This window comes from Anomaloglossus baeobatrachus, chromosome 7 (assembly GCF_048569485.1).
Source record: "Anomaloglossus baeobatrachus isolate aAnoBae1 chromosome 7, aAnoBae1.hap1, whole genome shotgun sequence".
Lineage (NCBI taxonomy): Eukaryota > Metazoa > Chordata > Amphibia > Anura > Aromobatidae > Anomaloglossus > Anomaloglossus baeobatrachus.
Window position 1 is genome coordinate 282,588,754 of NC_134359.1, and position 24,694 is coordinate 282,613,447.

Here is a 24,694-nt window from a genome sequence, read left to right on the forward strand (position 1 = left end):
AAGCGGTTATCGCCTGTCTTAGTGGGAAACCATCACCTTATTCACAGGGGCTACAAGGATGGTCTTTCGGGAGGGTTTGATAGCAAGGTGTAATACCTTTTTTATCCTTCAGAGGTGCTATAGGGAAAACAACCACTTATCAGTATGTGCAATACCTTTTTTGTCCTGCGGGAGTGCTGTAGGGAAAGAGACCACTTATCAGCATGTGTAATACCTTTTTTGTCCTGCAGAGGTGCTGTAGGGAAAGCGACCACTAATCAGCATGTGTAATACCTTTTTTTTTTGTCCTGCAGAAATGCTATAGAGAAGCAACCACTAATCAGCATGTGTAATACCTTTTTTTTTCCTGCGGGAGTGCTGTAGAGAAAGCAACCACTAATCAGCATGTGTAATACCTTTTTTTTCCTGCGGGAGTGCTGTAGAGAAAGCAACCATTAATCAGCATGTGTAATACCTTTTTTTGTCCTGTGGTGGTGCTGTAGGGAAAGCAACCACTTATCAGCATGTATAATACCTTTTTTGTCCTGCGGGGGTGCTAGAGGCAAAGCAACCACTTATCAGCATGTGTAATACCTTTTTCATCCTGCGGGGGTGCTGTAAGGAAAGAGACCACTAATCAGCATGTGTAATACCTTTTTTTATCCTGCAGAGGTGCTGTAGGGAAAGTGTCCACTTATTAGCATGTGTAATACCTTTTTTTGTCCTGCGGGGGTGCTGTAGGGAAAGAGAACACTAATCAGTATGTGTAATACCTTTTTTGCCCTGTGGTGGTGCTGTGGGGAAAGCGACCACTTATCACTCAGATTGCTGCTGATCACAAGAGTTGTCGCTGCTGACGCCCACAGTGATCAGCTGGTCATCGGCGTTAAAGGGGATGTCTAATTAGTATAATCCCTTTAAGACACGTATGGACACCCCAGGTAGCTCCAGACCAGTACAAGACGAGTAAAGGAAAGTATTTACAAATTCTGGGGATTAGAAGCCCCCGGCCCCATCTCTATAATGATTTGGACCCAATCCAGATGTTCTCCCATGTTTTATGTCTTGACCTCCATCTTTCCTTCCAGATCCGGTCCCAGGCCATCTTCTTCCTGAATCTATTTGCACGGTTCCCATTGTAGATCCTCATCCGCTGCCGGTCGTCCTCCTTGACACAGACGTGGAGAGCACCGCTCTGTAAGAGGCCAGACAGGGGGGGTCTGCACTCCACCAATCTGGACGCTCCAGCCCCACAGACCAGCGACGGTCGTCTCCTGAAGACCCAGCAGCGAGAAGCTCCTTCCTCCACCCCGGGTTGTCTTTACGGTTCTTGAAGGACTTTCAATGACCTGAGGCGTCTTACCTTCTGGATGAGGCCTTGTGCCGGCCGTCTGTGCGGACCTGATGGACCAGTCTATATAAATATATATATATTTCTAGTTTATGCCACTATTAAGATGATGTATTTAGCCGGAGGGGGCGGAGCCTCTGCAGACATTCCACCGATACACTTCCACGCATTATTTCTTCCCCCTTGTTCTTCTTTGTGCTCCAAGAAAATAAATGGAGACCGTTCTGCACATTTCAGATGGAAGAGTCCGAAAATCTGCAAAACAATAAAGGATGTCACGGGCACATGGTCTTTTTGGGAACTGCTGGCGTTCAGTTACCATCTATAGGGTGTACCCCTCTGCGCCCCTTCCATACTTGCCCTCCGGGGGGCGCGGAGACTGTCGGTAGGAACCTGTTCACTGTTCATGTAACCTTTTAAGACTCATTTATTTGGTTTACTCATTTTTTTTTCGCCTTTTTAGGAACTTCTGCTCTGCTGCTACTGCCATTTTTGCATGTTTGCTCGTCTAGCACTGAATTACATCTGACGGTGCGGATTCAGAGAGGGTCCCGGGGTCTTTGCCCCTCCTCCCCCACCCCACGCCCTGGACGTCCTGCACTAGTCTTAATACTGTGGTCAGTTTTGCAAGTTACTAATTGGTGTAGTGATCAGGGGAAGGTCATGGCTTTCATTAGAAAAGGTTTTGGCTCATAGACCCTCATCCTACCACCACAATTCCCCCACCCCCACCCCCAAAAAAAAATCCCAGAGAAGGTGTATATATCATTAATTGCAAGATACAGATCTTTTTCTTTAAAGGGGTATTCCTTTCTTAAGTGATGGCCAATATAGCTTCATGTTATATGTTGGGACCCCCACCGATATTGAGAATGAGGGGGTTATGCCAGTGCTACTTTGCACGGCAGCTCTCGTGGTCACCCGGCTGTGCAAGGATCCAGCAGAGTCTCCAGACCAGGGCTGTGCTGCTGCTTCCTGCGCAGGCCACTAGGCCTCTACTGTGCAGGGATCCAGCAGTCTCCAGGGCTGTGCTGCTGCTACCTGCGCAGACGATCAGGGCCTCTACTGTGCAGGGATCCAGCAGTCTCCAGGGCTGTGCTGCTGCTCCCTGCGCAGGCGATCAGGGCCCTACTGTGCAGGGATCCAGCAGTCTCCAGACCAGGGCTGTGCTGCTACTCCCTGCGCAGGCGATCAGGGCCCTACTGTGCAGGGATCCAGCAGTCTTCAGACCAGAGCTGTGCTGCTGCTCCCTACGCAGGTGATCAGGGTCCTACTGTGGGATCCAGCAGTCTCCAGGGCTATGCCGCTGATCCCTGCACAGGCAATCAGGGTCCTACTGTGCAGGGATCCAGCAGTCTTCAGACCAGGGTTGTGCTGCTGCTCCCTGCACAGGCAATCAGGGATCGACTGTGCTGCTGCTCCCTGCGCAGGCGATCAAGGCTCTACTGTGCAGGGATACAGCAGTCTCCAGAGCTGTGCTGCTGCTCCCTGCACAGGCGATCAGGGCTCTACTATGCAGAAATCCGGCAGTCTTTAAACCAGGGCTGTGCTGTTGCTCCCTGCACAGGTGATCAGAGTGCTACTGTGCAGGGGAGAAACTGTAATGAGGATGTCCTTCTAAACCACGGCTGTGTCCAATTTCTCAATAATTAAGTCATTATGTGATATTTGGGGTTTTGATACTTGAAGAGATTCGGATCTGCCCTCTGTGACTGCTCAAATCTGCCAGCTCGCTGGTTGTCCAATGGAAAATGTTCCCCTTCCTGCGGTCAATAAGATTTATTCTGCCTGCTGCCACCACTAGGGGGAGCTAATGACAGTTTCATAGGTAGTGTGCAGACAGCTCCCCTTAGTGGTGAGAATAGTTGGAGTTCACTGCGCCTACAGGTTAGTATCTGCACTTTGGCTTCACAGGGGTCATCCAGGATTAGGAAAAGCCGCACGTTAATGGAGCTAAGCTGTAAAACCAGATGTAAACTATAGACCAGTGTGGCACTGTATATGGAAGCCATGGGGATCTAGGAACTGCAGCCATAATGCGACTAAATTATGGCCGGCCGTTCCTGACCCCTACCAATATTCTACACTATAGCAATGGACATTGGGCAGGAATAATTTAATGAGCTGCCAAAGGTATTAAAATTGACAAAATTGCAGTGCCTTTCACAACCGCCAGGTGGCGATAGAAGCTGCTTCCTATATACATGGTATGTATACACTGCCATGGTATAGGCACCCGTTCTTCCTTTTTGGATTGACATTGATCTCTTGTGTCACAAGTTCAGAGCGAGAATATATATATATTTTTTATTTTTATTTTTCTCTAAATGATTTATTACAAATGTTGCAGCGGTTTCTCCATCTCGGCTATTTGCTCATTATATACAGTGCTGCCCCCCTTTTTTTTGTTTAGTTTTTGCTGTTTCCCCCCCAGCCCGGAGGTAGCGCGACGGCGGCATTTATTATGTACTTTGGATACGGTCGGACAGATACTAATGTGATATAAATTATATATTTTTGGCACACTTTAAGAAGGTTTCTGTTGTAATAAATTTCCTGTTTCTAAGGAAATAATAAAATGGTTGTGAGGTTAATTTCTTTTGTTATTTCTCATGTCGAATAACTGAGATCTGCGGCAATTAACTCATAAATGGCACTTTGCAAAGAGCCATAGGTCTGAACCTGCTGCCTGCTGTGCAGTTATTTGTTCCTGCAAACACCTCTAGGGGGCACTCACTGCAAAGGACATTGCATCTACCAATGAGATCTTCTTAATCTCTCGGACCATTCTTGACTTACCATTATTCTGCAGAAAGCGACACCATCTTTAGGGAATCCTGATGCCATGAAGGAGGCACTTGTCAGTACAATGTCGTGTCCAGGCATCATGTGGATATAACATTTCCAACAGAAAATGCCCTGTCGCATGGTAACTTTACAGTTTGCACTGACTTTACCATTCCAAAGTGACTGAAACCCTCCAGCAGCAGGTTGCCCAGAGATGAAGGCCAAAAGGGTGATCCTATCAGTCAAAGCAAGAGAAGTTGGTTGTTCCAAGTCTGTGATTTTGAGAATATTGTATCTTTACAACATCACAAACGCATTCATGCCCCCCAAGAAGGCTGGTTGCCCTCACAAAAGAGGACAGGATAATGCGGGGAATCTCCATATGTAATTGTTTCTACACTGCAGCTGAAATTGCTGTCCGGTTCAGCACTGAACTGGGTAAGGATCTGTCTCGTCATACAGTGTCACGACGTTTAAGAGCATTTGGACTGAAAGCCCTCTCTGCAGTGACTAAGCTTTTCGCTGCAGAAAAAAAAAAAGCTAAAAAGCTAAATTTTCCCTTTGGTGAGGAGCATGTTGTGTGGACAGAGAAGTGGCCACAGTTCATTTTAGTGATAAAAGTAAGTTTAATTTATTTGTGTCTGATGGGAAACATTATGTTCATCAACAAACTTGGGAAAGACTGAACCTAAAGTGTGTTAAGATGTCAGTGAAAGGCGGTGGAGGAAGGGTCATGGTTTGGGGAATGTTTTCTGCAACAGGAGTTGGACTTCTCATACAGCTACATGGCAGAGTGAATGCATGTGTGGATCAGAACCTTCTTCACAACACGTGGCTCCTTACTTGCATTCATCAATCAGCAGCAATTTTCATGCAGGACAATGCCCCCTATCACACAACAAACCGGGTAAGCATAAAACATTGAAACAATGAAATGGCCGCCCAGAGTCCTGATCTAAACCCAGTAGAAAACCTCTGGAAAATCCTTGGGGACAAAGTTATGGCCAAGAAACTTCCAACTGTGAAAGAACTGTGGAAGAAGAGTGGGCCAAAATACCACCAGAGCAGTGAGAGCCTAGTGATGGCCAGATGTGCTGAAAGTCGTTCAACGCAATGGCCTGTACATGTTCTACTGATTGTGACTGTTGTCACCTGCAGAACATTTACTTATCTTTCTATGTGCTACAGTTATTGCTGTTCTCAAGTTAACATCACGTTTTGGGCAAAATAAAGGTTTTAGGTTCATAAACTTCTGGATCTTTTGTAAAACACTGTTCTAGTGGCATGGTGTACCCCTTACACAAAACCTTCAAATGTTGATTAATCTAGATTACATTATCTCTGAAAAAAAGCAACTGATCAGACATTGTTCTCTAATTTTAATCTCCAGTGTATAGGCCATTTAGGTGCCATCTCTTCCCCAAGTCAGTGACTGTAAGGTTTAGTGGTTCAGTTCTGATGGCCAATGCCGACACTCTTGACAGTGTACAGGGGTCGGTATTGACCCTCTACCCCGAGCTGATCTTCAGCTCTACAGCCTCATACCCAGTGAGCTGTGATACTAAGCATGGTCTCACACCCTTCATGGTTGTATATTCATTTAAGAAATCATCTTGCAATAAAAAATAAATATCTTCCCCCCCCCCCCCCCCCCCGTTTCTGAAAAGAAGAACCTCAGTTGGAGCTTGTACTCCTGACACTGGTTTTATTATGAAATTGAGTATCGGTATTTCCATAAATAAGAGGAACATCCATCATCTATGAAGCAGTCTGTTTTTAGGTATATTTAGTTTGTTTGCTTTTTCCAGTTTGGTAGACCATATTTTTGTCATGCGACTTTAGCTTCACGACTCACATCCTTCTCTGTGAAGAATAGCCGGGCCGGCAGTCCCTACTGGTAGAGCGTTGCCTGAGGATAGACTGATTCACATGAGCCCTTTAAGTTCATAGGAGGGTAACGTGTTCTGTCCCAAAAGGAACATTGGGGAGGAAGACTCCTCTCTACCCAAAGTAACCCCACATGAAGACGGCAGCGCTGCAGCAGACAATGAGGTTTACGTTCAGGAACATTGCCACCGTCGGACTCTCGTAGAGCAGAACTTCAGGGGATTCCTCTGGGGCGACCTCGGTCTCGTCCTCCTTTTTCGTGTTCTTTTCCATCCCACATAACCAGAGTATGGCTTTCTTAAGGCGGATTGTGAAGGGTATATGTTCTGTAGAAGATAATAAGATCATGCACAGTTTCTTGGAGGTAGTTATAAAACTATTGTACTTAATTATATCCCTTATAAAGGGTATTGAACACCTTCTACAGGCTCAGACTACACAGCGCTTTGTAGTCTGTAACCATGGAGATGCATACCTCTACATTTGAGCTGTGTACAGAAAATGTCCTTCATAAAAAAATTACTTGGATCTATTATTTTCACATCTTACTTGCAGACTTGTTACTACCGACATCCGGAGGATTGATTTCGGTGGGGGTCTCGATCACATTGTTGCTTGTGACATCTTCTCTTATTTCTGGGCCTTCTTCTCTTTTACTAAAACGTGTGAACCAGGTTAGACGACTGACCTTAAGGATAAAGGACATGTGTCACAGCAGTGAGGACCGGGGTCAAGGTTTCGGATTCTTAATTACTCCAGTAAAGAAGTATGTAAATATGGCGGCCAGATCTGGAGGATCTCTTACCATTTCCTTGGATGGTGGCTTGGTCATCAGACTGACAAATACCACGACTATCAGGGTCAGAAGGGCAAGGATCATAGAGAAATACAGATAGTGTATGTACTTCACCACCGCCGGCCGTGTGTCCGGCTGGTCGCATTGAGGAGCACTGTAGACGAAGTCCAACACCATGCGGATGATTCCAACCACCAACCCTATGGTCAGGCCCCAGAACGCCCCCTGGAAAACATGGGATATATGGCACAGGTAGCGCGTGAGGGCACAGGCTGCGTTATGTTCTGGGACAGGATGGTCATGGGTGGGCATTTTTTATTTGGAGTGGTCCTTGATATTGATCATTGGGAGGTATCCCACCAGTGGGAATCCCTAGAGAAGTCAACTGCTTGCTGGTGGGTCCTGGCAATCATTGAGATGTCCAAGAGTGGGTTGAATTAGTAGGACAACCCCCAGATTAAAAAGTGGGGCCAACGAAACCCAGCACTGTAGAAAATGGTCAACATACCTTTTCATTGGTCCGCTTCCAAAAGCAGCCAAGGATGAAGACCACGGCCACGGGGGGCTGTAAGTAGGAACTAATAGACTGGATATAGATGAAGAGTTGACCACCTTGGCTGGCCTGGACCAGGGGGATCCACAGAATGGACACGACAACCAGAACCAGCACAAAGACCCTAAAATAAGGACGACTTAAGTACACGGACACGGTGGTCCTAGAGACCAGAACTGTAAGGCTGAGCCCATTACCTCCCCACTATCATCAGCTCCCACTCTGTAGAGCGTGGCCGGATGTGACGCCACAGATCCATGGTGAAAATGGTGCTGGCGCTATTAAAGATGGAGGTCAGTGAGGACATGAGGGCAGCGATCATAACTGACATCATCAGACCCCGCAGTCCTAGGGGGGAAAGGCAGAGGGAGAGTTGTAGTTACAGATTTTAACAAAAGCCCCCAATACTTAAGGTCATGTGTGTACAATACACATACATTGCTCACAAAAAGTTAGGGATATTTGGTTTTTGGGTGAAAATTATGTAACACGTAAAAGTTCCTGCTACAGTAAAGGCAGCAATGGGGATTTCCTCATCCCAAACAAGTTATTGAAACAAAAGCCCACACCAGTGGTACACCCCTCTACCCCCAAAAATATCAGTGTCTCCATAACTTGTCCTGTGGCCTTCAGCATCAATTACAGCTGACAACAACACCTCCTGCTGGTCACAAGTGGAGTTATCTGCAGGGTCATGGGGCATCCCACTCTTCTTGAAGGTGTCCCTCAGGTCACTGAGGCTCTGGGGTACAGAGTGACGACCTCTACACGGCGACTCATCTGATCCTAGAGGTTTTCTAGGGGATTCAGGTCTGGAGAAAGTGCAGTTGATCCATTTGAGGTCCCTCAGTCTCCAGCAGCCGTTCCCTAATGATGTGACCTCAATGAGATGGAGCATTGTCCTCCATGAATATGAGATTAGGCTGGTGTTGTTCATGTGGAGGCACAATGACTGGATTAATGATGTAATTCCAGTAGTAGGGGCTGTCACTTCACCAGTCACACAGCTTAGGGCGTTCTGTACTAACTAGACACACCGGCCCACACTAACAACACCACCAAAGGCTCGTCTGAGGACAACAGTGGCTGATGCACAGCGCTTTCTTTGACATCTCCAACATCGTTGGTGGCCATCATTTCTGCTCAACTTTCATCAGTGACCAGCACTGAGGCCACTGGTCCCTCATCCAGCATAGATGACGCCTGCACCTGGTGGTGTGGTTGGGTGCGTAGATGACGCCTGTGCCTATTGGTGCAGTCAGGTACCTTGCAGGTCATCAAGCGCACATACCACGCTGATGTAAACAGTTTTGAATGCCCTGACGTGACACTTGGTACCTCTCACTTCCCATAAATGTGCCTGGAGTTGTGTGGCTTTCATCATCCATTTCTGCAGGGCATTGATCACAATGAAGCGGTCATCAGTGTGAGATGTGACCAGATGACATTCACTTCTCTGCCTTTCCCAGTCTCTCTGTGTCTCTGCACAACCTGCTGGTGACACTCTAAGTTCAGTGGCCACTTCCATCTGAGAGCGTCCTGCTTGAAGCCTTCCTGCTGATCAAGTGTTAGGTGTCGTCTTCGTCTCATAATGTCAAAATGTGAACCCCATGATGAGGAGGACTGGTTAATTCCAATTCTAATTGAATCCCGAAATGTATTGGGTGATTCATGGCTCAAACACCTGCTGTGAAATTTTTTTATTAAGCTCCTTGTTACAGAACAATAAGTTGTGTAAAAAGTCCTGAAACATTGAGCAGTTGGACGTGTGCAGTCAGAAGGTCAGAGAAGGTCACATTAAGGTCAGAGAGCATGGTAGGATCATCCTGAAATTTCACCCGAAAGCCAAATATCCCTGACTTTTTGTGAGTCGTGTATACAACCCTGTAAGTGAACTATTACCACGTATACCGCTAAGTGCCTTCACTATACTCCCCTATTGCTGTAGATGCCGTATTACCTGTTGGCAGTAGTTCGATCACCATCTTGGGGTACGCGATATCGGAACATCCCGATGGGTTTCCACAGATTGATTTGCAGAGTTCGGGATCCGCACACGCCACCTGATCTGATATCAAGTGGATAAGAATTATATCTAGGAGCCAAAAATCCTGGAGACCCAACCCAAAATATGGCAGAACCTTGTGGCTGTGAATTTACCTGTGAAGAGGACCCTGCTGATCATCCCGGGGAGCACCATCATAAACAGGGGCAGGAACTTGATATAAGCGGCTAATAGGGAGCCGCCCTTCGCGTGAGACAGGTTCTTGGCAGACAGCGATCTCTGGACAATCACCTGGGGACACAGTGAAGATGGACATTTACCAACCGGGATTCCACTATAATCCGAGCCAAGATCTCCGGGTCCAGTGCTTTATAGGAAATGTAACCGCTATATAGCTTACACTGCGGACGAGCCCTGTATGAAGTACGCAGCACATATATCACCATTCATATGCTGATTCATTTTTATATTATCTGTAATAGTTGAGCTTTTTTTTTTTTTTTGGCTTGAAAAGTGATAACATTTGGTCTGCCTGTAGCCTCCACTAGGGGGAGCCCACTGAATATGGCTTTATATCGTAATCCATTAGGGACAGCAAACTGCATACAGATTTATACAGCCTCCTCTAGAGGGATCTCCCTGTATACAGACGTATAATGCCACCACTAGAGGGAGCTCCCTCTAGATTTATACAGTAACCATTAAGTGAAGCTCACTACATACAGTTTATACAGCCACCACTAGGAGCTCAGTGCATATAGATTTATATAGCCTCCTGTAGGGGGAGCTCACTGCATACAGATTAATATGGGCTCCATTAGGAGGCGCTCACTGCATTCAGATTTATAAAGCCACCAATAGAGGGAGCTCCCTGTATACAGATTTATACAGTAGCTATTAGGGAGAGTTTACTACATACAGATTTATTCAGGAAACACTAGAGGAAGCTCACTGTATAGAGGTTTATACAGTCACCATTAGGGGGAGCTCACTGTATATAGATTTATACAGTCACCATTAGGGGGAGCTCTCTGCATACAGATTTATAGAGCCACTATTAATGGAAGCTCACTGCATGCAGATTTTTACAGCAACTTCTGGGGGGAAGCCTACTACATATAGATTTATAAATCCATCACTAGAGGGAGTTCATTGCATAAAGATTGTGCAGCCGCCACTAAGAGGAGATGGTACATACAGCTTTATATAGCCACCACTAGATGGAGCTCACATCCTACAGCTTTATACAGCCACCATTAAAGGGAGCTCACGTCATACAGCTTTATACAGCCACCAATGGGGGAGCTCACTACATACAGCTTTATACAGCCACCACTAGGGGGAACTCACTGCATACAGATTTATACAGCCACCACTAGGGGAGCTCACTGAATACAGATTTATACAGCCACCACTAGGAAGAGCTCACTATATACAGATTTAAATACCATACTATGAAGAAAAAAGACATGGATCGCACATCCCAAAAATACATTGATCTAAAGCCGCTAGGCAAAAAATTAAATAGAACATGAGGTTCTTTTGTTACCATTCTGATCAGATTGTATTAAGCCCACTGCCACGTCACGGCAAACCTCTTGAGTGGGTCCCTAACCTGACCTTTTTGTGCGGCACTGTGCACTGACCACCGCCGCAGCGACAAAACGCCAGCAGGGCGGGCGACCTGGTGCCTCACAGCACCCATGCTGCAAGGCGAAGCCCCCAAGGCTCCAGGCCGCGCCGCCCCACTGACACGACACCACCACGACAGCAGCCACCACACAGCACCAGCACACAGTGAGAGGAGCTGTGCACTCACCTCCCACTGGCTCCCATATGTGAACTGGGAGCAAAAAGAAGGCTGGCCCCTCTTGCAGTCTCCTGCTGATTAAAAACACCTGTGTCAAATGGGGAGAGTGCAGATCCAAGCAAAAAAAGAGGGGGATAGCCTGATATAAATACCATACTATGAAGAAAAAGAGAGGAGACTGCAAGAGGGGCCAGCCTTCTTTTTGCTCCCAGTTCACACATGGGAGCCAGTGGGAGGTGAGTGCACAGCTCCTCTCACTGTGTGCTGGTGCTGTGTGGTGGCTGCTGTCGTGGTGGTGTCGTGTCAGTGGGGCGGCGCGGCCTGGAGCCTTGGGGGCTTCGCCTTGCAGCATGGGTGCTGTGAGGCACCAGGTCGCCCGCCCTGCTGGCGTTTTGTCGCTGCGGCGGTGGTCAGTGCACAGTGCCACACAAAAAGGTCAGGTTAGGGACCCACTCAAGAGGTTTGCCGTGACGTGGCAGTGGGCTTAATACAATCTGATCAGAATGGTAACAAAAGAACCTCATGTTCTATTTAATTTTTTGCCTAGCGGCTTTAGATCAATGTATTTTTGGGATGTGCGATCCATGTCTTTTTTCTTCATAGTATGATATACAGATTTATAATACCAACACTGGGGGGAACTCACAATATGAATTTATACAGCCACCACTAGAGGGAGCTCACTACATACAGATTTATACAGCCACCACTAGGGGGAGCTTACTACATACAGATTTATACAGCCATCATTGGAGGGAGCTCACTACCTACTGATTTATACAGTCAGCACTAGAAGGCGCTCACTACATACAGATTTATACAGCCACCAGTAGGGGGAGCTCACTACATACAGATTTATACAGCCATCATTGGAGGGAGCTCACTCCATACAGATTTATACAGCCACCACTAGAGGGAGCTCACTGTATACAGATTTATACAGCCACCACTAGGGGGAGCTCACTGTATACAGATTTATACAGCCACCACCAGGGGGAGCTCACTACATACAGATTTATACAGCCACCACTAGAGGGAGCTCACTGTATACAGATTTATACAGCCACCACTAGGGGGAGCTCACTGTATACAGATTTATACAGCCACCACTAGGGGGAGCTCACTGTATACAGATTTATACAGCCAGCATTGGAGGGAGCTCACTACATACAGATTTATACAGCCATCACTAGGGGGAGCTCACTACATACAGATTTATACAGCCAGCGTTGGAGGGACCTCACTACATACAGATTTATACAGCCACCACTAGAGGGAGCTCACTGTATACAGATTTATACAGCCACCACTAGGGGGAGCTCACTGTATACAGATTTATACAGCCAGCATTGGAGGGAGCTCACTACATACAGATTTATACAGCCATCACTAGGGGGAGCTCACTACATACAGATTTATACAGCCAGCGTTGGAGGGACCTCACTACATACAGATTTATACAGCCACCACTAGAGGGAGCTCACTGTATACAGATTTATACAGCCACCACTAGGGGGAGCTCACTGTATACAGATTTATACAGTCACCACTAGGGGGAGCTCACTGTATACAGATTTATACAGCCAGCATTGGAGGGAGCTCACTACATACAGATTTATAAAGCCACCACTAGAGGGAGCTCACTGCATACAGATTTATACAGCCACCACTAAGGGGAGCTCTTTGTATACAGATTTATACAGCGACCACTAGGGGGAGCTCACTACATACAGCATTATACAGCCACCATTGGGAGGAGGTCACTACGTACAGATTTATACAGCCTCCACTAGGGGGAGCTCACTACATACAGCTTTATACAGCCACCATTGGGAAGAGCTCACTATGTACAGAGTTATAAAGCCACCACTAGGGGGAGTTCACTACATACAGATTTATACAGCCACCACTAGGGGGAGCTCACTACATACAGCTTTATACAGCCACCATTGGGAGGAGCTCACTACGTACAGATTTATACAGCCACCACTAGGGGGAGCTCACTACATACAGCTTTATACAGCCACCATTGGGAGGAGCTCACTACATACAGATTTATACAGCCACCACTAGGGGGAGCTCACTACATACAGATTTATACAGCCATCATTGGAGGGAGCTCACTAGATACAGATTTATACAGCCACCACTAGAGGGAGCTCACTACATACAGATTTATACAGCCACCACTAGGGGGAGCTCACCGAATATCTATTTATACAGCCACCATTAGGGAAGTGAGCTGCACCACACGTACCTGATCAGTGCACCAGTACCAGATGGATGGAATGGTCATGCCCACCAGGACACCAGGCCATGGCAGATCAGAATAGACCGGGTCTCTGAAGATGTGAAATGCGTCTTCTCTAGGAATCCCACAGCTGCTGTTCTCTATGTGACTTGATGGGATCGCAGTAAAATATTTCTCCTCCAGAGCTGTATATCCACCGACCTCTATGAAGCCTAAGTGAAAATCAGTAAATTAGTGCACAAGTGTCCACCTTAAAGGTTTTTATCAAAAAATTACATAAATCAGTGTTTTATGTTACATGCACAGTTGTGTATTTGCAATAGCAATGATTAAAAATATAAATGAGAAATCCTGCAGTTCTCACATTGGCCACTGGGTCTTCCTTAGACTCAAATTTCCTGTGGTTTCAGAAAATTGACATTTACATTAGGAACGTCGAAGCATCTAATGAACATGTGCAAAGATTATATACAAAAATGGTTCGGACATAATTGTTGTCCCCGTCAACGTAATGTTTGGTTGCACATCCTCTGGAATAAATCCCTGCAATCAGTCGCCTCCTATAACCGTCCACAGCTTCTTACTCCTCTCACCGGGAATCTCGGACTCTTCTTTATAATCTGCTCCAGGATTTTCATCTTTGAAGGCGTCTTCTCTTCTCACAACAGCAATTCTCCGATCTCTTCACAGGTGTCATTGGGATTTAGATCCGGACTCATTGCGGCCACTTCAGAACTCTCCAGCACTTTGTTTCCTTCCATTTCTGGGGCTTCTTGAAGTGTTTGGGGTCATTGTCCTGCTGGAAGACCCCTGATCTAGGATGCACAACAAGCATACTGACACTGGGCACTACATTGCCACCCAAAATCCTCTGGTAATCTTCAGATTTCATGATGCCTTGCACACAGTCAGGGCCACCAGTGCCAGAGGCAGGAACACAACCAAATCATCTCTGACCTCCACCATGTGTGACTGTAGGTCCTGTGTTCTTCTCTTTGTAGACCTCATTCCATTTTCAGTAAACAGTAGGATGATGTGCTTTACCAAAAAGCTCTATCTTGGCCTCATCTGTCCACAAGACGCTTTCCCATAAGGATTTTATTGACTCACGTACATTTTGGCTTTTTTTCTCTCCTCTCAGTAGTGGGGTCCTCCTGGGTCTCCTCCATAGCTATTCATTTCATTCAAATGTGTACGAATAGTTCTCGCTGACACTGATCCTTCGTGAGCCTGTAGGATTGCTTGAATTTCTTTAAAACTTGATTGGGGCTTATCCATGATCTAGAGTTTCCTGCGTTTTAACCTTTCATCAATTTTTCTCTGCAGTCCACGTCCAGGGAGATAAGCTACAGTGCCATGGGTTGTAAACTTCTTGATTATGTTGCACACTGGACAAAGGAACATCAAGATCTCTGGAGATGGACTTGTAACCTTGAGGTTGTTGATATTTTTCAACAATTTTGGTTCTCAAGTCCTCAGACAGTTATTTTTTGTTCTCCATGCTCAGTGTGGCACACACAATGCAAAGATTGAGTCAACTTCTCCCCTTTTTATCTGGTTGCAGGTGTGATTTCCATATTGCCCACTCCTGTTATTTGCCCCAGGTGAGTGTGAATGAGCATTGCATGCTTGAAACAAAGTTGTTTACCCACAATTTTGGAAAGGTGGCAACAATTTTTCCAACTTTTGTTTTTTCTTTGTGAAATTATGTCCAATTTGCCCCTTTTATCTCTGTGTAACAAATTGTGTAAGTGCAATAATTTTCTGGGAAAAATACTTCATATTCTGGAACAACTTTAGGGGTGCCAACACTTTTGGCTATGACTGTAATATATGTACATATGGACAGTAAAGATACAATGTAAAGATACAGCCTAATACTTTTTATAGCTGAGGCTTTGCTACAAGAGTATCTCTCTGCAGCTGATTGCTTGTTACAATGTATCAGTGAAGGTAAAATGAATCAGTCTGGAAACCAAACTGTGTAGCTAAATTAGGATTGTCTAGACTAGCTACAACTGTAACAAACCTTCAGCTGTGAAAAGTATTAGGCAAGGAAAGGTTTGCACACATGATAGACGTACTAAAGACCATGAGAATAAGAGCGCCGATGATCATGATGACGGTCTGCAGTGTGTCTGTGTAGATGACGGCGGCCAGGCCTCCTGCAATGACAGCGGATCAGAACCAATATTAATCCATTGTAATCTGCCTTCAAGACTTAAAGGATTTATACAACTCACCCGCCACAGTATAGATCGCAGTGATGACAAGCAACCCGATCACCGCCACATAGAGGTCCCAGTGCAGAGCCTGCTGGATAAACAGTGCGCCAGCGTAAATGTCCACCTGAGAAGGCAGAACATGAGACCTAAAGAGAAATCCAAGTCTACTGCACACATAGACCCAAGTGATAACTTTCTGCATCCCTCCAGTCACCACTAGGGGGAGCTCACTGTATACTGGTTCAATGTATGAACCGTGAGCAGTGAGCTCCCTCTAGTGGTAACTGCATGTATATCATTTAACCATATGGGTTATGCAGGGGATCGGCACTGTGAAAACAGAAACCAGAGCTCTGACTTGTACTCGCCCCCTCCCTCTGATGTAGGGAACAAAGACAAAATTTGGTGCTTTGAACTATGAGTGTCTGTGATTTTTATTTTTTTTTTACATTTCAACAAAAATGGGACTTGCTCTATTATATATGAGTAGTTTATGAAAATAAGGGTGGTTTATTGTAGTGGGTGTGGCTCATAAGGAAGGGCGGAGCTTATTCAGATGTGTAGATATAGTCTATAGGAGATGGTTTACTGGAATAGAGAGCGGTTTATTTACATGTGGGTGTGGTTTATAAGGAGGGGGCATGGTTTATTAGAATGGGGTGTAGATTATATGTGGGTGTGATTTTTAAGAAGGGGTGTGATTTATTGGAATGGGGTGTGGTTTGTAAGGGGAGAACAATGGTTTATTGGAATGGGGCGTAGCTTATCTGTGGGTGTGGTTTTAGGAGGGTGCATTTTTTGTTAGAATGGGGTGTGGTTTATAAGGAGGGGGCGTGGTTTATTGGAATGGGGTGTGGTTTATATGTGGGTGTGTTAAAAAGGGTGTGGTTTATTGGAATGGGGTGTGGTTTATAAAGAGAGGACAATGGTTTATTGGAATGAGGTGTGTTTATATGTTGGGTGTTATGAAGGGAGTGATTTATTTGAATGGGGTGTGGTTTATATTGGGGTGTGGTTTGATGGGTGTGGTTTATTTGAATGGAGTGTGGTTTATGTTGGGGTGTGGTTTGAGGGGTGTGGTTTATTTGAATGGGGTGTGGATATATGGGGTGTGGTTTGGTGGGTGTGGTTTATTTATATGGGGTGTGGTTTGAATGGGGTGTGGTTTATTTGAATGGGGTGTGGTTTATTTGAATGGGGTGTGGTTTATGTTGGGGTGTGGTTTGAGGGGTGTGGTTTATTTGAATGGTGTGTGGTTTATATAGGGTGTGGTTTGGTGGGTGTTGTTTATTTATATGGGGTGTGGTTTATATGGGGGTGTGGTTTGAAGGGTGTGGTTTATTTGAATGATGTGTGGCTTGAGGGGTTTGGTTTATTTGAATGGGGTGTGGTTTATGTTGGGTGTGGTTTATTTGAATGGGGTGTGGTTTATTTGAATGGGGTGTGGTTTGATGGTGTGGTTTATTTATATGGGGTGTTTTTGATATGGGGGTGTGATTTGATGGTGTGGTTTATTTATATGGGGTGTGGTTGATATGGGGGTGTGGTTTGAGGGGTGTGGTTTATTTATATGGGGGTGTGGTTTATTTGAATGGGGTGTGCTTTATAAGGAATGTAGTAATTTATTGGAATGGGGTGTGGCTTATATGCGGTTGTGGTTGATTAGGAGGGATCATGGTTTATTAGAGTGGGGTGTGGCTTATATATGGGTGTGGTTTAGAAGGAGGAGGCGTGCTGTGATTCTTGCAGCTTTCTGCCTCTTATCGCCGCGCACTTGATCACGTTCTGGAATCTTACGGAGATCTTCGTGAATATATAGATGAACAGGTAGAGGATGGAGAGATAAATCTGGATCCGTTTTCCTCCGAATCGCCTCTGCAGATACTCGGGCATGGTGGTGACCTGGATATAAGACGCAGAGGTGAGGGGACGTTGTCACTGACATTACTGTACAAGTGGTGTAATATCGATAGAATCTGATTTCTTACCCCGGCTGATAAATAAATAGGGAGAAACAACCAGGCCAACACCAAGACACAGAAGAGGCCCTGTGTGGGGAGCGAGAGGTTAATGTCGTTTGTTAACATTTCCACATAACACATCGATGGCAATGAGAATTGTGACCTGCAGGTGCCGCCTGCGATCAGGACTGATTAGCCGGAACGCTTCACAGCACGCTGCGATATATTATATTATCAAGAACTTGTTAACATTGTCCTCAGCACTGAACACTCAGCAACCAGAAATAACTAATGGGGTAACAGGTCAGAACCAACGGAAACGCAGACAGAGCCCGGCTTCATAACCATTAACAGGCGTCCAGGAGTCAGGATTCTCATCCTTCTACCTCTACATACCTGACCACACCACCAGGCACAGAGATCATCTACATACCTGACCACACCACCAGCCACAGACGTCATCTGCATACCTGACCACACCATCAGCCACAGACGTCATCTACGTACCTGACCACCCCACCAGCCACAGACGTCATCTACGTACCTGACCACACCCCCAGACACAGGCGTCATCTGCGTACCTGAGCACACCCCCAGACACAGGCGTCATCTACATACCTGACCACACCACCAGCCACAGGCATCATCTACGTACCTGACCACACCCCCAGACACAGGCGTCATCTACATACCTGACCACACCACCAGCCACAGGCATCATCTACGTACCTGACCACACCCCCAGACACAGGCGTCATCTGCGTACCTGACCACACCCCCAGACACAGGCGTCATCTACGTACCTGACCACACCACCAGCCACAGGCATCATCTACGTACCTGACCGCACCACCAGACACAGGCGTCATCTACATACCTGACCGCACCACCAGGCACAGACGTCATCTACATACCTGACCGCACCACCAGGCACAGACGTCATCTACGTCCCTGACTGCACCACCAGGCACAGGTGTCATCTACATACCTAACCGCACCAGCAGGCACAGGCGTCATCTACGTACCTGACCGCACCACCAGACACAGGCGTCATCTACATACCTGACCGCACCACCAGGCACAGACGTCATCTACATACCTGACCGCACCACCAGGCACAGACGTCATCTACGTACCTGACTGCACCACCAGGCACAGGTGTCATCTACATACCTAACCGCACCAGCAGGCACAGGCGTCATCTACGTACCTGACCGCACCACCAGACACAGGCATCATCTACGTACCTGACCACATAACCAGGCACAGGCGTCATCTACGTACCTGACCACGCCACCACACACAGGCGTCATCTACGTACCTTACCACGCCACCAGACACAAGCGTCATCCACGTACCTGACCGCACCACCAGACACAGGCGTCATCTACGTACCTGACCGCACCACCAGACAGGCGTCATCTACGTACCTGACCGCACCACCAGGCACAGGCGTCATCTATGTACCTGACCACACCACCAGACACAGGCGTCATCTACATACCTGACTGCACCACCAGGCACAGGAGTCATCTACGTAGCTGACCGCACCACCAGGCACAGGCTTCATCTACATACCTGACCGCACCACAAGACACAGGCGTCATCTACGTACCTGACCACACCACCAGGCACAGGCGTCATCTACGTACCTGAACATGCCACCACGCACAGGCGTCATCTACGTACCTTACCACGCCACCAGACACAGGCGCCATCTACATACCTGACTGCGCCACCAGACACAAGCGTCATCCACGTACCTGACCGCACCACCAGACACAGGCGTCATCTACGTACCTGACCGCACCACCGGACAGGCGTCATCTACGTACCTGACCGCACCACCAGGCACAGGCGTCATCTATGTACCTGACCACACCACCAGACACAGGCGTCATCTACATACCTGACTGCACCACCAGGCACAGGAGTCATCTATGTAACTGACCGCACCACCAGGCACAGGCTTCATCTACGTACCTGACCGCACCACCAGACACAGGCGTCATCTACTTACCTGACCGCTCCATGAGGCACAGGCATCATATATGTACCTGACCGCACCACCAGGTAAAAGCGTCATCTACGTACCCGACCGCACCACCAGGCACAGGCGTCATCTACGTACTTGACCGCACCACCAGGCTCAAGTTACCTCCTGTATTATATTCCAAAGCTGTACTCACTATTCTGATGGTGCAGTCACTGTGTACATACATTACTTGTTCTGATCCTGAGTTACCTCCTGTATTATACTCCAAAGCTGTACTCACTATTCTGATGGTGCAGTCACTGTGTACATACATTACTTGTTCTGATCCTGAGTTACCTCCTGTATTATACTCCAGAGCTGCACTCACTATTCTGCTGGTGCAGTCACTGTGTACATACATTACATTACTGATCCTGAGTTACCTCCTGTATTATACTCCAGAGCTGCACTCCTGTGGTTGGTTTCTTGGCTCAGGCAATGGTCATATTGGTGATACATGGTGTCGCGCTTCCGGTCCGGTACTTACGTTCCACTCATAGGCATTGACTGCAATTCCTGACGCTGCTCCTGATCCTGCCAGGCCAATGAAATGGCCGCTGCCCACATTACTGGCAAACAAGGAGGCCCCTACCTGCAGACAGATAGATAGATTATATATATATATATATATATTTATATATATGATACATGACTATAGCAATTCATCAGCCATTATGAATGAAATAGCGCCACTCTTGTCCTCAGGTTGTGTCTGGTAATGCTGCTCAGCCCCATTCAATTAATTGCTGCACTACCAGTCACAACCTGAGGATATGAGTGGCACTGTTTTATGCATCGTCTTCATAAAACATGGTGGATACTTACAGGCCACCATACCATGTCCTTCCCTGCCAGGAAATATCCCTTCACCGTGTTCCTCTTTGTGCGCCACATAGACTGGAGGAGAGAATATAAGATTTCTTAGTGCTTAGAGTTTTCTTATCACTTATCATTGCTTCAATACATCTAAACGTTACAGAAACGTTCCATATAGCCTTAATTAAACTCTACCGTTTTGTGTACTCAGCTCCTGTGCACCTCTATGTGTTTCCATGGTAACAGACTACAAATACATCCTGTGTAGTCTGATCCTGTAGACTCCGCCTCCCATTGTTTCTTACCTACATACACACGAGCACAGGATCAGATTGCAGAGGGATTATTTATGGCCTGTAACCAAGGAGACATGCGTTTACATGGGAGCTGTATACACAAAACGGATGGAGATTATTCGCAGGTTTTTTTTAGCAGCAGTGGAGCATGAAAAATGGTTGCAAAAGTATACACACCCTTTAAAGGTACAGACGTTTAGAAATCTGATCAGGAAAGGGCTTCCTTACCCACAATCCGACTCCCAGCACAAATACAAAGTACAAGACGAGAACCACAATGTCCACAACTTCCAGCGACTTTTTGGGGAAAGGGTCCCCCGTCCCGTTATTCTGGGGGGTGGTGGACTCCATTCTTCGGGGAACGCAGCTGATAATTCGGGATAATCTGCATCAAAGCTGAAAATCGGAGGAAGGAGAACATGACACCAGTAAATCATGGGTTAATCTGAGCTGTGTTGTAATCAGGTGAAAGTGGGTCATTAGGTGTGACGGGAATCCACACAGGAGATAAGACACTTAAAGGGATAGTGAGAGACCCCGCCTGCTTTATCCCAGTGACAGCGCCCCCTTAATGCACAGGACGTGTGCGGTATTACACCACAGTCACCGGTGTAACAAGTCCATTCATGACATTTCTTCCTTCTAATCTCCCCCAACACCTGTGACTGATAGTATTGAAGTGGAAGAAACCAGAGGAACTTAGCCACAGAGTGGAGACCCCGTAATGTTACAGAGCGGGGGCCGAGGGCGGAGGAGCAGAGGGCAGAAAAGTCACCACCGCTCTGCTGACCCCATAACTTCAGAGTCCAGACCTCCTCTGGTAACATCAGCCCAAACACTGCACCAGCCGGGGGCTTCATGACTGCAGCTTCAGCCATACATCACCAATTACAATGCCAAGCGTACATCACCAAGCACAATGCGAGCCATACATCACCAAGCACAATGCGAGCCATACATCACCAAGCACAATGTCGAGCCATACATCACCAAGCACAATGCAGAGCCATACATCACCAAGCACAATGCCGAGCCGTACATCACCAAGCACAATGCCGAGCCGGACATCACCAAGCACAATGCTGAGCCGTACATCACCAAGCACAATGCCGAGCCGTACATCACCAAGCACAATGCCGAGCCATACATCACCAAGCACAATGCCGAGCCGGACATCACCAAGCACAATGCCGAGCCATACATCACCAAGCACAATGCCGAGCCGTACATCACCAAGCACAATGCCGAGCCATACATCACCAAGCACAATGCCGAGCCGGACATCACCAAGCACAATGCCGAGCCATACATCACCAAGCACAATGCGAGCCGTACATCACCAAGCACAATGCCGAGCCATACATCACCAAGCACAATGCCGAGCCGGACATCACCAAGCACAATGCTGAGCTGTACATCACCAAGCACAATGCCGAGCCATACATCACCAAGCACAATGCCGAGCCGTACATCACCAAGCACAATGCCGAGCCGTACATCACCAAGCACAATGCCGAGCTGTACATCACCAAGCACAATGCCGAGCTGTACATCACCAAGCACAATGCCGAGCCGTACATCACCAAGCACAATGCCGAGCTGTACATCACCAAGCACAATGCCGAGCCGTACATCACCAAGCACAATGCCGAGCCCTACATCACCAAGCACAATGCCGAGCCGTACATCTCCAAGCACAATGCCGAGCCGTACATCACCAAGCACAATGCCGAGCCGTACATCACCAAGCACAATGCCGAGCCGTACATCACCAAGCACAATGCCGAGCCATACATCACCAAGCACAATGCCGAGCCGTACATCACCAAGCACAATGCCAAGCCATACATCACCAAGCACAATGCCGAGCCGTACATCACCGAGCACAATGCTGAACCGTACATCACCAAGCACAATGCCGAACCGTACATCACCAAGCACAATGCCGAGCCGTACACCACCAAGCACAATGCCGAGCCGTACACCGCCAAGCACAATGCCGAACCGTACATCACCAAGCACAATGCCGAGCCGTACATCACCAAGCACAATGCCGAGCCGTACATCACCAAGCACAATGCCGAGCCGTACATCACCAAGCACAATGCCGATCCGTACATCACCAAGCACAATGCCGAGCTGTACATCACCAAGCAGAATGCTGAGCCGTACATCACCAAGCACAATGCCGAGCCGTACATCACCAAGCACAATGCCGATCCGTACATCACCAAGCACAATGCCGAGCCGTACATCACCAAGCACAATGCCGAGCCGTACATCACCAAGCCCAATGCCGAGGTGTACATCAAGCACAATGTTGAACGTTGGATGGAGTAGTATAAGCCGCCACCTCTGGACTCTGGAGGTAAAGTGTTCATGTTAATGTATATGGATGTAGTATAAAAGGTCAAAAAACCTCCTGTAGGTGTATTGAGCTCATAGACAATCTGTTTTTTCAGACTTGATAAATTACATAATTCTGATTTCCTGAAGTTTCCACTAGAGGGAGCACATGGCATTTATATTTTACAGTTAGTACTGAACTCAAAGCGAAAGTATAAATCTGTATGCAGTGAGCTCCCTCTAGTGGCTGTTGAAGGTAATCGCTATTAATGTTTCCTGACAAGCAGGGGCAGCAGTTAAATGCCGGACCCCATGTGCTGCCTCTATGGCGCCATCTTTACTGCATCATGTTTATGCCACGAAAAGATGCCACAGATCTGATAATTAGTGCACATTTCTAAATAAATTGCAAGAACAGAATAAAAAGTTTAAAAGTCCCTTTTTTCCCTTTCTCTGCAGTGATCGCCCTCTAGTGATGACTGCAGGGAATCGGAAAATTGTAATTTACACCTATGTGTACTCAGGGAGTTTAGACAATCACTATGTAATCTAATGAGCACTTAAGTGTCGCTCCATCCCAGGATGAAGATCTCTGCTTACTGACGATGAATGGAATTTATTTTTTCTTTACATTCAGAAACGTAAACCTTTTGCTGACTTAGGTCTGAATATTTTTGGGGGCAGATCTCTGGAAACATTGGTTCTATTCACCGCCAGCAAGCAGAGATCTGTAAGACAATTATTTTAGAAAGTGATATAAGAAGTGTGTTATAATAGCGCTCAGTGTTTATATTAGTCGGCGACTATTTACAGAAGATATAAGGTAATAACATCATTGTTTATGTTGGGTAATAGCTATGAGCGCAGACTCTGCCCCGTCACAGCCGCAGCCCTATAACACGTCCCCCCCGGGCAGAGGAGGGCGATGTCCCACAATACAACACAATACACGTCCCATCTGGAATCGGTATTTGGTGCTTACCGGGTGCCAGCTTGATGCGTCTCCGCAGACCCAGGACATAAGGAGAAAGCAGAGGAGCTCCTGGAGGGACGCCGCAGCTGGGGTCAAACTCCAAAGTGTGAGCCTGTGGTTAAACAGTAAGAATGGAGGAGTGGGGAGACGGCTGTGCCACGCGTGCCAGGCTGGCAATGCCCACAGAGGTGTCCTCGCATTCGGGGAGGTGGCTCCTATCACCTGGGCATGAAATGATCGGGATGACACTCGTCACCTAGATTTCTCCCTTCCGTTCTAATCTGTGTTTATTTTCTCATTATTAATTTTTTATTCTATATTCTGCACTTGATTATGACGGCGGTCAGATGAACAACAGATACCAGCAGCCTGGAAAGGAATCATTGACTTCTATGGGAGAGTGTGGTGAGTATGCTCTGTGAGGGGAGAGGTGAGCTGTGACATCACCTATTGTGAATGGTGGATCCTGTGTCATCTACTGTATAAAAAGTTATCAGTTATTGTACAGGAGGAAGAGGAGGTGAGCTGTGACATCACCTATTGTGAATGGTGGATCCTGAGTTATCTACTGTATAACGTTATCAGTTATTGTACAGGAGGAGGAGGTGAGCTGTGACATCACT

At 46.9% G+C, this 24,694-nt stretch overlaps 2 protein-coding genes across 3 annotated transcripts in view; one reads left to right on the forward strand and one right to left on the reverse strand.

The window, feature by feature from the left end:
- Positions 1-3,916, forward strand: part of LOC142245516 (rho GTPase-activating protein 17-like) — a 105,583-nt gene extending 101,667 nt beyond the window's left edge. Inside the window, 1 exon segment of the mRNA XM_075318277.1 lies at positions 1,068-3,916. Coding sequence (XP_075174392.1) covers positions 1,068-1,180 — 113 coding nt within the window. The 3' untranslated portion in view covers positions 1,181-3,916.
- A 1,890-nt stretch (positions 3,917-5,806) lies between these two features.
- Positions 5,807-24,269, reverse strand: SLC5A11 (solute carrier family 5 member 11). Of its 2 annotated transcripts, XM_075318279.1 has the most exons (16): positions 24,081-24,269; positions 20,981-21,148; positions 20,466-20,537; positions 20,128-20,232; positions 17,633-17,692; positions 17,442-17,546; positions 15,663-15,768; positions 15,504-15,584; positions 13,426-13,631; positions 9,514-9,649; positions 9,314-9,421; positions 7,551-7,701; positions 7,309-7,477; positions 6,810-7,025; positions 6,554-6,692; positions 5,807-6,330 (listed from the first exon to the last, which is right to left on the reverse strand). In XM_075318279.1, the coding sequence occupies exons 2-16, from the start codon at positions 21,101-21,103 to the stop codon at positions 6,119-6,121; spliced, it is 1,989 nt and encodes a 662-aa protein (XP_075174394.1). In that variant the 5' UTR covers positions 21,104-21,148; positions 24,081-24,269; the 3' UTR covers positions 5,807-6,118. The 2 variants fall into 2 exon arrangements, with proteins under 2 accessions (XP_075174394.1, XP_075174393.1); XM_075318278.1 differs by lacking the exon at positions 20,128-20,232 and having other exon boundaries at positions 24,081-24,268.
- Between the last annotated feature and the right edge of the window lie 425 nt (positions 24,270-24,694).